This window comes from Panulirus ornatus, chromosome 6, assembly GCF_036320965.1.
Source record: "Panulirus ornatus isolate Po-2019 chromosome 6, ASM3632096v1, whole genome shotgun sequence".
Classification (NCBI taxonomy): domain Eukaryota; kingdom Metazoa; phylum Arthropoda; class Malacostraca; order Decapoda; family Palinuridae; genus Panulirus; species Panulirus ornatus.
The window spans coordinates 13,899,604-13,912,646 of record NC_092229.1 but is presented as its reverse complement, the minus strand read 5'-3'; the positions used below and the strand labels follow the sequence as shown (position 1 = coordinate 13,912,646).

General features: G+C 38.7%; 1 protein-coding gene across 11 annotated transcripts in view; it reads right to left on the bottom strand.

The window, feature by feature from the left end:
- The window catches only part of LOC139749070 (solute carrier family 35 member C2-like), a 123,960-nt gene that overhangs the window by 86,071 nt on the left and 24,846 nt on the right, over positions 1-13,043 (bottom strand). For 7 of the 11 annotated variants that reach the window (XM_071662532.1, XM_071662530.1, XM_071662535.1 and 4 more), the window contains one exon: positions 10,438-10,515. The exons of 2 other annotated variants lie outside the window; for them this stretch is intronic. In XM_071662532.1, the coding sequence (XP_071518633.1) occupies positions 10,438-10,515 (78 nt within the window). Of the gene's footprint in view, positions 1-3,988; positions 4,081-10,437; positions 10,516-13,043 lie in introns of those variants that run through there. 2 more of the 11 variants (XM_071662537.1, XM_071662539.1) reach the window with 2 other exon arrangements.

The window sequence follows — 13,043 nt, the reverse complement described above, 5'->3', positions numbered from 1 at the left end:
CCAATGGATACGAAATATCAGGAAAATTAAACAAAGAAATGGTAAATCATCCAAGTTTCTTAACGCACAGACATCCAAATTCAAAGTACTTTGCAACCTTAGTTCATCACATGTTTGTTGACTTTTACTGACTCATACATCTTCCTTTCTTCTCTGCTAACACTAGTGGATTACTGTACTGATATACAGGGACCTTTTCCCAGTAATGACAGTAAGACACCTACCAAAACACAAACACCATAATCAGTACCCCAACAACTATAACTAATTAGCCACTAGTGGATGTGGAGAATATGCCAAAGCCCCCACCATGTTATACAGGTAAATGAGACACTAGGATTCTTTCTGTGCACTAACTGTAGTTGTTTGTGACATAAGGTGTCTCTAAACACTGATTAAGTGGGCCTTTAAATTTAAAAATAAAGTAAGAATTGGCAACCCATACAAGTACAGCTAAGGTCCCACAGAGCAAGACTGCTACAAGGGGTATCTTGTTACAAGAATGTTTTTTCAGTGCTTATTATTACAATTGCTTGTGACATAAGGCAACTTCATATACAGATACAGCTCACCTTCAAATTCATATAAGGGTGGGAAGAGGCAATCTGTAAAAGTACAGCTGGGGTCCCCATACATAAAACATGGGAAGAGACAATCCATGCAAGTACAGCTAAGGTCTCCATACATAAAACATAAAAGTACAGCTGGGGTCATTTAGGAGGTAAAGTCTTCTTAAGGAGCCAACAATTTGCCTATCTTTAGACTTCCCTGCCTCTATACCTGTTTCCTCACAGTAAACAATTGCTATCTTTATGTACTTACACTGCACATTTATTTACTTCTGGACAAGAAAAAGAATCCATAAGTATCCTCTTGAAACAATTCATCCATTCCACCTGTCTGGTCATAGGTAATGATAAAAAAACTGCAAATCATACAAAACAATCACTGGCTACCTAACAACCACAGAAAAGAAGTGAATGATTACCTTCAATGGAGAAACTTGTTATCTGTGAAACAATACAGATTCAGAGAGAGGAGGTCCAGTGCCATGAACCTGTTTGACTTTTACAAGGTGAGCTTGGTCTTATACCAAAAAGATGGATGGACCACCTGTGTGTGTTCCTAGACAGACATAAAGCCTTTGACACTATACCCAATAAGAGGATGATTTAGAAACTAGAACTACGGGAAGGAAATATAAGGAAATATGCAGGAAATGATGGATGCAGGTACGAGGCACATTATCAAAAGGGGCTGAGGTTACACTTGGAATGCCACAAAGATAAGTGTTGGGCCCACTGCTATTCTTGACGTAGGCCTATGTAAATAACTTGCCAGATGGGCTAGTTGCATATTAAAACATGCTTGTAGATAATACCAAGGTCAGATAAATAAGATGTGAAAATGAGTGCATTAGTTTATAGGGTGACCTGGACAAATTTCAAAGTGGGTCTGATAAATGAATGATGAGATTCAATCCACTTATGTACAATGTAATGAGGATGGGATAAACAAAAGAAGACCTTTGTATGAATAATACTTAATGCAAAATAAGCAACAGGAATCAATGTGTGAGAAATCTAGGGTCAACTAAGTCACTAATCTGTGGGTAGCATTTCACGTCAGGGAACTGTGAGATAAATAAACTGCCTGCTGGCATGTACAATGACTGCATTCAAGTGTATAGATAAGGGATGTCATGTGAGCTATTCTAAACATATATGATAGGGAAGCTACACTATGCCCCTCAAGTCTGGCAACTGCACCTAAAGAAACATAAGATATGACTGAGAAGGTCAAAGGAGGAGTGACCAAGAAGGTACCTCTACTATGAGAGCTTAGGCACAGTGAAAGGTTAAAGGCTACACATGTCAACCTTATAAAAGAGATGAGAGAAAAGTGACCTGATAACCGATTCTTAAATCAAGTAGATAATGTTGACATTCAACAGTTTTCCACAAGATATAGTACCCGAGTTACTATAGGCCACACTCAGAAGCTGAAAAAGAGGATGGCTAAGAAGGATATACAGAAATATTGGTTTCATGTGAGGGTAGTGGACTGATGGAATAATCTACTCAAGAGACTGTGAAAGCCAGCACCTTTCAGAGATTTAAAAGTTTCCTTGATGCTACTAAAACCACAAGAGTGAGTGAAACACTCCTCATACTGAATAAACAGGTAATTACACTAAAATGATCCAACAAGCACTAAACAGCCACCCCCCCAGCCCAGTCTTAAACATCGAATGACCAGACATACAAACATCTGAAACCACATTCCCTACACGTTACGCTATACTTTCACATCTGCACTCTGGACATCAACTATCTCTACAACATTACCAATGCTAGTTCAACATATCAGAAGACCCCCCCATGCCCAAGATGCAACATCACCACACTCCTTGACCTTTGGTTCCACCCAAGGGACATAGCCAGCTCCCTTTGTGCTGTGGGAACCACACAGACAATGGATGGGACCTCTGGGGAGGAAGGTAATGTAAGGTATATGTATATGTTCGTGACTTGGGGACCAGAAACCCTCTTCTAATCTCTAATGGCTCAGGTTCGGGTGTCTTCGTGTGGACGGATGTAACCAAAATGAGAAAAAGGGAGATATTAAGAAGCATGTGTGGAGAGCAGAAATTGGTTGTTCTGGCTCTAACTAAAAACCAAATTCAGGGAAAAGAGGAAAAAAATGTTTGAGAATGTCTGAGGGGCAAAGTCTGAGGTTAATGTAAGGGCATGAGCAAAGTGAGTGGGTGGCACTCCTACTGAAGGAGGAGATGTGGGAACGTGTCAAAGTGTAAAGTGAGTTCCAGACTGACATGGGTGAGAATGAAGGTAAATTACAAGAGGCAGGTGATTTTCATTGATTAGGCACCTGGTAGTGAATGGGGTAAAATTTCAGAATTGAAGTTTCATAAGTCAGATGTACGTTTTCTTAGAGATAAAATCTAACAAAATTGGGAGCAATAAAAGAAAAAATAATTAATATGTAACAGCTCATTAAATTTAGGCAGCCAACTGGCTGATAATACACAGTTGAGGTATTACAGATTTTCAGAGAACTGGAGGGTCATGACAGTTACAAGTTAAGTAGTCATAAAAGAATTCAAGATCTAGGTCAGTTGGATATTCTTGATCGTAATAAAAGAGCAAGAATGAGTGAAACACTCTCTCTCCCACAGTGTACAAATGAGTAATTACACTAAAATCATTTGCCAAGCACTAAACAACCACTCTCCCAGCCCGGTCTTAAACACCACCCCAACCAGATATACATCCATTTGAAACCACATTCCCTAAACATACACAAGTTAGGCTACACTTATCATTTGCACTCTGGATGCCATCTATCTCTACAACATTACAAATACTAATTCAACACATTATAAGACTCTTCATGCCCAATATGCAACGTCTACGGTGATAATGAACATATTCTTCATTCATCTTATACTCACCTAACACAGACATACACAATGTCATCACACTCCTTGAACTATGGTTCCGCCCAGTTACATGACCAGCTTCCTGTGTGCTACTGTTGCCCCACACAAGACAGAATGATTTCTGGGTAGGAAGGTATGGTAAAGTGTACCACCATTAACTCTATTTTTTTTAAGTTCTCGTAAAGTGGGCAGGGGTATGAAGTAGAGGGGGGGGGATTGTGGGGTGAAATCACTCGAAATAAATAGAAGTGTATAAGTGGTGCATTCGCAACACTTTCTTTCAATTCTAGCAAATAATGAATTGATAGTAGGAAGACCTACAGTGTCCTGATATTATTTCCTAATGCCCTCGAGCGTACCACGATAACAGGAAAAGTGATGGTCCAGCGGATGGGTGACAGACTATATGTATATATATATATATATATACCACCCTGAATCATTATTTCTGACTAACACTCGCGATACAGCTTTCAGTAAGATAATAATATATGCTAAACCTCCTTGCAACTCTTTTCATAAACTTACCACATCAAAAGCAGGAACATGAAAAAAAAAAGACACCAGTGACAACTAGAGCAACTAAAACGAACCGTGTTTACACCGAGACTGCTCATTTCTTGATACCTAAATATTTTCTGCCACGTATGATATTTTTCTCGGTCTAAATCCATACTCAGAGACAAACTGTATTTTTTCAAAATCACAATTAAGTAAATTGATACACTGCTATGATGAAGGAAAAGTTGAATATTTATTTACTTGAGATATGAATGATTTGGGGAGCCAAGTGACGTCACACTCCTCAAACCCGTGGCAGCAATACCAGTAACTTCAGGTGTGGTTTTCCTGTATGACATTTGTCTAATATTAATTATTACTGGACGGTGAACCCTTTCACGAATAACTTTAGTAGAAATATTTATTCACAATTCAGTACCACCTTGTAATCATGTAATTTAGCGAACAAATTACATATCTAGCCCTTTTATGCTTAATAACAAACGACATTAAATCTATAAAAATCAGTTTCGTATTCGGGAAACAAATGTTATCACGCCGGGAGGTTCTTCACACTTTACCTCAGATTATGAAACACAACAGACCTGCTATTGCCCAAATCGTCCATACGAATATGAAATTCTAATAACCTCTGAGTCTACCTATATGACCATATTTACTCCAAAGGCAGAAAACGTAACGTATACAACTAACCACTAAGTTTGTTCCTACAGCTACTTTCACATTCTACTATTTCCAGGTGAACGCATTCAGTCCTCTCCGACCCCACCACCACCAATATCAAGAAGTAGAATATATAAAATCATTTAGTCCAGCCATGACCACCAAATGATCTTGTGGTCTTCAAATTCACGACATCATTGTTATAATTACTGATAAAGGCACCATGCCCCTTCACCCGGCACACCAAGGATGATGGTACCTGAAGCTTAAAAAAAACTGCACTTGTCAAGGAAAGTAGCGATAATGGGGTATTTAAGTTATAAGAAATAGTCTGGCGGAATTCAAATTTCCATGCTGATAGGAAATCATAGAAACTTGAAGTTCGTAGCGTTTGAACAAGAAAATTCCCAATGATAACGTATCAATGGACATACTAGATGCCATCTCCATACATACGAACATGGATGTTTAACATACATTATACACCACTTGGAAAGAGTGATCAGGGAATACTTTAATTTTTAATGAAGGTAAATGAGGAAGTTACAGGAGTAAAGATGAGACTAAACTTGAAGAGATATAATCGTGTAAATTACACAAAACCTGAAAATATGCTGAGGTAACATAGACGGGGAAATGTCATTCCATATCCATGAACTAGCAACCTCAGCTTCAACCAGGGAATTATGGGGAATGGTTCAGTGAAATCAACGATAGAAGAGGAGGAGCATGGTTACCTCAGCTTCAAAGACAGAGAGAAGGCGGTGGGGAAGTAGGGAATGGTTGTATAAAAGATGTCAAACACAGGAGCGTCGTGATATGTACACAGCACTCCAGCCAGCCATAATACGCAAGGTATAAGTGAACATGTAACGAGTATAAGGTAAGATAAGAAAGGAGGAACCAATAAACGTTGGAAAGACTATTGTGGACGAGTTAGGAGATAATCCAAAACTCGAATTATTCATCGGGAATCAATTGTCACTTAAAAAGCAGCTTAACAAGATGAGAAATTCAGAGAAAATAATAGAAAATGATAATATAATATGTGAGGAACAGAATAACAGTTCAAAGGTGTTTTCACAGTGTAGCCCCAATATGAGTCAGATAGGGAAATGTCTTAGAAGATATAAGCAAAATATTTGTCTTGAGTCAAACTAGACCAATTCTCATGAAATTTCATCATAAGCTAATTCTCATAAAATGTCATCACATAGGCTAATTTTCATGAAATTTCATCATACGTGCTGAAAATATATGGAGATACACTAAAGAAACCTAATGTATTATACCATTCAAGATACCACTGGAGAAAGGCAAAACGTTAACTGAGTGCAACGGGGTAACCTTCGTATATTTTCATAGGAAAGAAAATTGGGAATAGGCACTGGAGTGTCGCTCTGACGACTAGTCTGTAAGGTACTGAAAAATATAATTAGAAGGCAAAACGGAGACTTTCTTCTGCGGAGGAGAGAAATTAATCACGTGAAAGACAGCCTGGTTATAGGGAAAGGAGGTCATACACCAAGGGGGAGGTTGGGTGGATTGTTTGTATGTACTGCCAGAGAGCATTTGACACTTTAACTGCATGGGAGGCTAGTTAAGAATGCTGGGTCACCATGCAGGAATAACGGGGGAAATTCCTTCGATGGTTAGAAGATTCTGAAAGTGGTAGGGAATGGAAGACGAATGATGGGGGAGCAGTCTCAAAATGGGTTGGGGTCACCAGTGGAGTGCCACAGCGCTCTGTTCTGAGACCATTATTCATCTCAATCTATGTAAATGACTAGCCGGAAGGTATGGACTCCTACCTGAACATGTATGCAGATGACGCAGAGGTCATGAAGGCAGTGAAAAAAGTGGAGGATTGCATGACGCAGATATCATGAAGGAAGTGAAAAGTGTGGAGGATTGCATTACCTTCTCCAATTCCATGTGGAGGATTGCATTAATTTACAAAGGGACCTTCACCAATTCCAGCGTTGTTCTAACGGAGTGTAACTCGAGTAAATGTACAGTAATGATGATAGGTAACAGTGAAATTAGACCTCAATGTGATTATAATCTGGCAGGAAACAAGCTGCAGAAATCTGTGCGAGAAAAATTTCGTAGTCGACACAGTCTCTAACTTGTCGCCACTGTTCAGTCACAGGGGAATAGTTATGAAGACCAAATGTATGCTAGCAGATATTAGACAGCATTCAAATTCACTAATTAGGAAATATCTAGCAAGCTGTTCATATCCTACATAAAATCAAAAGTAAAATTAAAATTTCCTCTCAAGTTTTGTCATCGCAGCAAAAGAAGACGAAAGAGTTATCAAAGAATGTCCAGAGGAGGGTAAATAAGGTAGCTGAGCTACAGGGAAAGACTAGAAGACGTAGGCATAGAAGAGTAAGTCAGTATAACATAAGATTATGCAGGAAACTTGTTTAAGATGCGTGATAGTACTGCTGCTGTGTAAAAGTCGAGAAAGTGATAACGACTGATGAGACAGTTAATCCAGACAGTATACGACAAGAAGTCGTATGATAGTAGATATCATTCAGGAGATGGAGGTCCCACGGGTGTAAAACTCCCTCCCCCGTACTGTACAAAATGGTAATAATTCTCAACACATAATAAATGTCGATTTGCGGGACCGGGGGGGGGGGGGGGCTATTTTCTATAAAATATACAGTCACCTTATTGCATCATTCCGGTAATCTATACATCCTTACAATTATTATCTTTTAACCCTTTTAGTTCGTCGAAAGGAAAAATAGATGTATGTCTACCTGAATGTTTCAGTGATTCATACTAACGACCCGCTGATAGACCACAGTGTCTGTTACATTATCTTCTTGTAACATTGACATAAATTTATGGTAACATTATCTTCTTTATCAGTAAATTCCATCAATTGAAGTCTTCGAACAAAGCTCTAGTAATTTACGTACCAACTGTTCTGGGTTATCAAATAAAGGAAAAATGGTGCCGATTTTCGAAAACGAACAAAAAAAGATCTAAAACAGTTGTATTAAGTTCTATAAGAATCTTAGTTAGTGATTACATATTACATCACAACAGCTCATAAAAGCGCTAAGTTCTCTAAGGTACAATGTGTTCTGACATATCTCTCTCCCATTTACCAAATCTTGGTTAACATGCCAGACTCCCAACCAAAGATAAATAATAAAAAAAAACTCCCACAAACATCAATAAAACTAGAAATAATCTCTTGAACATAATGACTATGTTCTAACATTCGACATTTCCCCCCCCCCCCAAAAAAAAAAAAAAATCGGGAAAACTCACCCATAAACATTAAGCGATGAATCCTTTAAATATAGTGGTTCCCAAACTTATATATATATATATATATATATATATATATATATATATATATATATATATATATATATATATATATATGAAAAATTGAGGTTATCACCCCGCAAGGGGAAGGGGGAGCCTTTTTTGCCAATGAAGGGAGGGGCAATGACACCTTGATGACAACGATGCTGCTCCAACATAGAGCCTCTGAACCTTCAGGAAGAGTCATGTGCCATGATTTAAGTCTGAAGCTGAACCCTCTCGCAATGTCTTGGTCATCGGTGACAAAGCGAGCTACACCGCACATATGTAGCCTAGCTTTCCGACAGCCTTTATCGTCTTGCATCAACCTCCTCCTGTGAGGCTGGCTGCTCACACTCACCTTCTTCACATTGAGGCAAACTGTCGGAATAGACTGGACTTGTGGCACCACCAGCTGGACGATGAGTGTGGCAAGCCAAGAATTTGGGAAGGTGGTTTGATGATTGCAGAAGGGATGCAAAACAAGATATAATGAACCCTCATATATTTCATTTCGTGATTTGTCTACCCAAGGAATTTGTGGTATTCTTTTTTTCAGTTCTAAGAATGTACTTAAGGAATTTTCAAATAAATCACCTTCATATATTACATTGATATATCATACTTTATTGTAAATTTGAAACACGTGTACTAGCGGCGTCTTCGCTTCTCCCACGTATTCCCTGCGTGTTGTAGAAGGCGACTAAGAGGGGGGGGGGAATCCTCCCCTCTTTTTTTTTTTAATTTTTCCAAAAGAAGGAATGGTCCCCTGTTCTTAACGCTACCTCGCTAACGCGGGAAATGGCGAATAGTTTGAATATATATATATATATATATATATATATATATATATATATATATATATATATATATATATATATATATATATATATAGGTAGCGCCAGAAGGCAACATTCGTTCACACTCAGTCTCTAGCTATTATGTGTAATGCACCGAAACCACAGCTCCCTATCCACATCCAGGCCCTACACACTTTTCTATGGTTTACCCCAGACGTTCCACATGCCCTGGTTCAGTCTACTGACAGCACGTCGACCCCGGTATACCACAACGTTCCTATTCACTCTATTCTTGAACGCCTCTCACCCTCCTGCATGTAGGCCCTGATCGCTCAAAATCTATTTCACCCCATCTTTAGGGGAGAAACAGAAATGGCGCTTCCTCGCTGAAGCAGGGAGGTAGTGATGCTCATTCCCGTGGGCCGGGGTAGCGACAGGAATGATGGATGAAGGCAAGCAAGTATGAATATGTACACGTGTATAGATACATATGTCTGTATGTGTATGTATATGTTGATATGTATATGTATGCATATATGCGTATATGGACACATATCCTTGAGGATTGGGGAGAAAGAATACTTCCCACGTATTCCCAGCGTGTCGTAGAAGGCAACTAAAAGATGGAGGGAGCGGGGGGGCTGGAAATCCTTCTCTTTCATTTTTTTTTTTTTTTCAAAAGAATGAACAGAGAAGGGGGCCAAGTGAGGATATTTCCTCAAAGGCTCAGTCCTATGTTCTTAACGCTACCTCGCTAACGCGGGAAATGGCGAATAGTATATATATATATATATATATATATATATATATATCTTTCAAACTATTCGCCATTTCCCGCATTAGCAAGGTAGCGTTAAGAACAGAGGACTGGGCCTCTCTCTCTCTCTCTCTCTCTCTCTCTCTCTCTCTCTCTCTCTCTCTCTCTCTCTCTCTCTCTATATATATATATATATATATATATATATATATATATATATATATATATATACACACACAGCTACAGAATGAGCTGTCCTCTGAAGATATGTTAATACACGAAAGCGCTCACGATCTCATGTTTCCTTTTCAATGTGGCTTTTCAGCATCTATTAAATAACGTGTCTGTTGATATATATATATATATATATATATATATATATATATATATATATATATATATATATATCTTTCTTTTAAACTATTCGCCATTTCCCGCATTAGCGAGGTAGCGTTAAGAACAGAGGACTGGGCCTTTTTTGGAATATCCACACCTGGCCCCCTCTGTTCCTTCTTTTGGAAAAAAAAATAAAAAAAAAAAAAACGAGAGGGGAGGATTTCCAGCCGCCCGCTCCCTCCCCTTTTAGTCGCCTTCTACGACACGCAGGGAATACGTGGGAAGTATTCTTTCTCCCCTATCCCTAGGGAATATATATATATATATATATATATATATATATATATATATATATATATATATATATATATATATATATATATATATATATATATCGACTGTTCCGAATCTTGTCTCATTTAACTAGTATTGGTCATCAAATACTAAACCGCGCCATCACTGTGACCTACTTTACTGTAACATATGTTTTGATTGTGGACTCTTGGCTTCCCACGACTGGAACCTCCAACGGAAAACAAGAAGAGACGTCACATTACACTGACCTGGAGCGAACGTGTACATGTAATATGCCTTCCGTAGCCGCCCGGATAAATGCCTGAATCTCTCTCTCCTGTCAAGACCTGAGGATGGAGACGTAGTCTTCATTAACAGGAAATGTACATGATCACAACCTGAACATTTATGACGTATGGTACATGATCACAACCTGAACATTTATGACGTATGGTACATGATCACAACCTGAACACTTTTATAACATATGGAACATGATCACAACCTGAACATTTATTATGACGTATGGTACATGATCACAACCTGAACATTTATGACGTATGGTACATGATCACAACCTGAACATTTATTATGACGTATGGTACATGATCACAACCTGAACATTTATTATGACGTATGGTACATGATCACAACCTGAACATTTATTATGACGTATGGTACATGATCACAACCTGAACACTTATGATGTATGGTACATGATCACAACCTGAACACTTATGACGTATGGTACATGATCACAACCTGAACACTTATGACGTATGGTACATGATCACAACCTGAACACTTATGACGTATGGTACATGATCACAACCTGAACAGTTATAAAATATGGTACATGATCACAACCTGAACACTTTTATAACATATGGAACATGATCACAACCTGAACATTCGTATGACTTATGGAACATGATCACAGCGTGAACACTTTTATAACATATGGAACATGATCACAACCTGAAGTTATGACGTATGGAACATGATCACAACCTGAACATTCGTATGACTTATGGAACATGATCACAGCGTGAACACTCTTATAACATATGGAACATGATCACAACCTGAACACTTATAGCGTCGGAGAGTACGACAAGACTACACTTATACAACATAAGACTCCTCACAATTTACTATGACTACTTATCACAATAAAGTGAACCATTCCGCGTTTTCATCAATGTTTCTCAGAGCATTTCGCATATGTTGGTCCTCAGTTCACTGATGATGAACTCAGCAACATCAATGACATTAATTTTGAATCACAGCGTCCCAAACATTTCCTTGACTCGGCTTGTAATCTTGCTAGAAAGTCTTTTTATAATATTCAACTTAATACTTGTTAGTATCACTCTATCATGAGAACTTGCTTAATGTTCCTCTTTTGTTTAAAACGTTTAATATTAATGTGGTCTTCAGGAATAACAATAATACGGAGGGACAAGTCTTATCAGAAATTCTCTAACTTCTCAGAAGGGATGTGTGTACAATATCCCCTGTAAAGAGTGTGATCAATATTACATTGGTCAAACTGGTAAGGGTCTTAATAACGAGGTTAAACAACATAATGGTAGTATTAGATTTCATGGTCAAGAGTGTAACACAATATCTGTCCACCTTTTAAATAAGGCTTTGGCCATCAAACTGACTTGTTCAATGTTATCTCAAACAATGATTTGGTAATGGATAGAAATACTGTTGAATCGTCTCTTATCAAGCATAGAATAGATACTGATATGAACAGACGACTGTATAAGGGGAAAAAATTACATATGTTCCCCAGAACATAGGTCAACCTGAGTGTGTGTGGGAGGTGAGGTCATCGAGGGTGAAATGTGCCCTAATCCCTTCACCTGTTTCTTAATTTAATCGCCGGCCCCGCCCACTGATGACTGGTACGCTACATGATTCTGGTTCTGTCTATATGTACTCAGTCCTGACGATGTAATTACACGAAAGCGCTTGACACTTCGTGTTTTCCGTTTCCTTGTGGTGTTGCCTGCATATATATATATATATATATATATATATATATATATATATATATATATATATATATATATATATATATATATATATATTTTTTTTTTTTTTTTTTTTTTTATACTTTGTCGCTGTCTCCCGCGTTTGCGAGGTAGCGCAAGGAAACAGACGAAAGAAATGGCCCCCCCCCCCATACACATGTACATACACACGTCCACACACGCAAATATACATACCTACACAGCTTTCCATGTTTACCCCAGACGCTTCACATGCCTTGCTTCAATCCACTGACAGCACGTCAACCCCTGTATACCACATGACTCCAATTCACTCTATTTCTTGCCCTCCTTTCACCCTCCTGCATGTTCAGGCCCCGATCACACAAAATCTTTTTCACTCCATCTTTCCACCTCCAATTTGGTCTCCCTCTTCTCCTCGTTCCCTCCACCTCCGACACATATATCCTCTTGGTCAATCTCTCCTCACTCATTCTCTCCATGTGCCCAAACCATTTCAAAACACCCTCTTCTGCTCTCTCAACCACGCTCTTTTTATTTCCACACATCTCTCTTACCCTTACGTTACTTACTCGATCAAACCACCTCACACCACACATTGTCCTCAAACATCTCATTTCCAGCACATCCATCCTCCTGCGCACATCTCTATCCATAGCCCACGCCTCGCAACCATACAACATTGTTGGAACCACTATTCCCTCAAACATACCCATTTTTGCTTTCCGAGATAATGTTCTCGACTTCCACACATTTTTCAAGGCTCCCAAAATTTTCGCCCCCTCCCCCACCCTATGATCCACTTCCGCTTCCATGGTTCCATCCGCTGACAGATCCACTCCCAGATATCT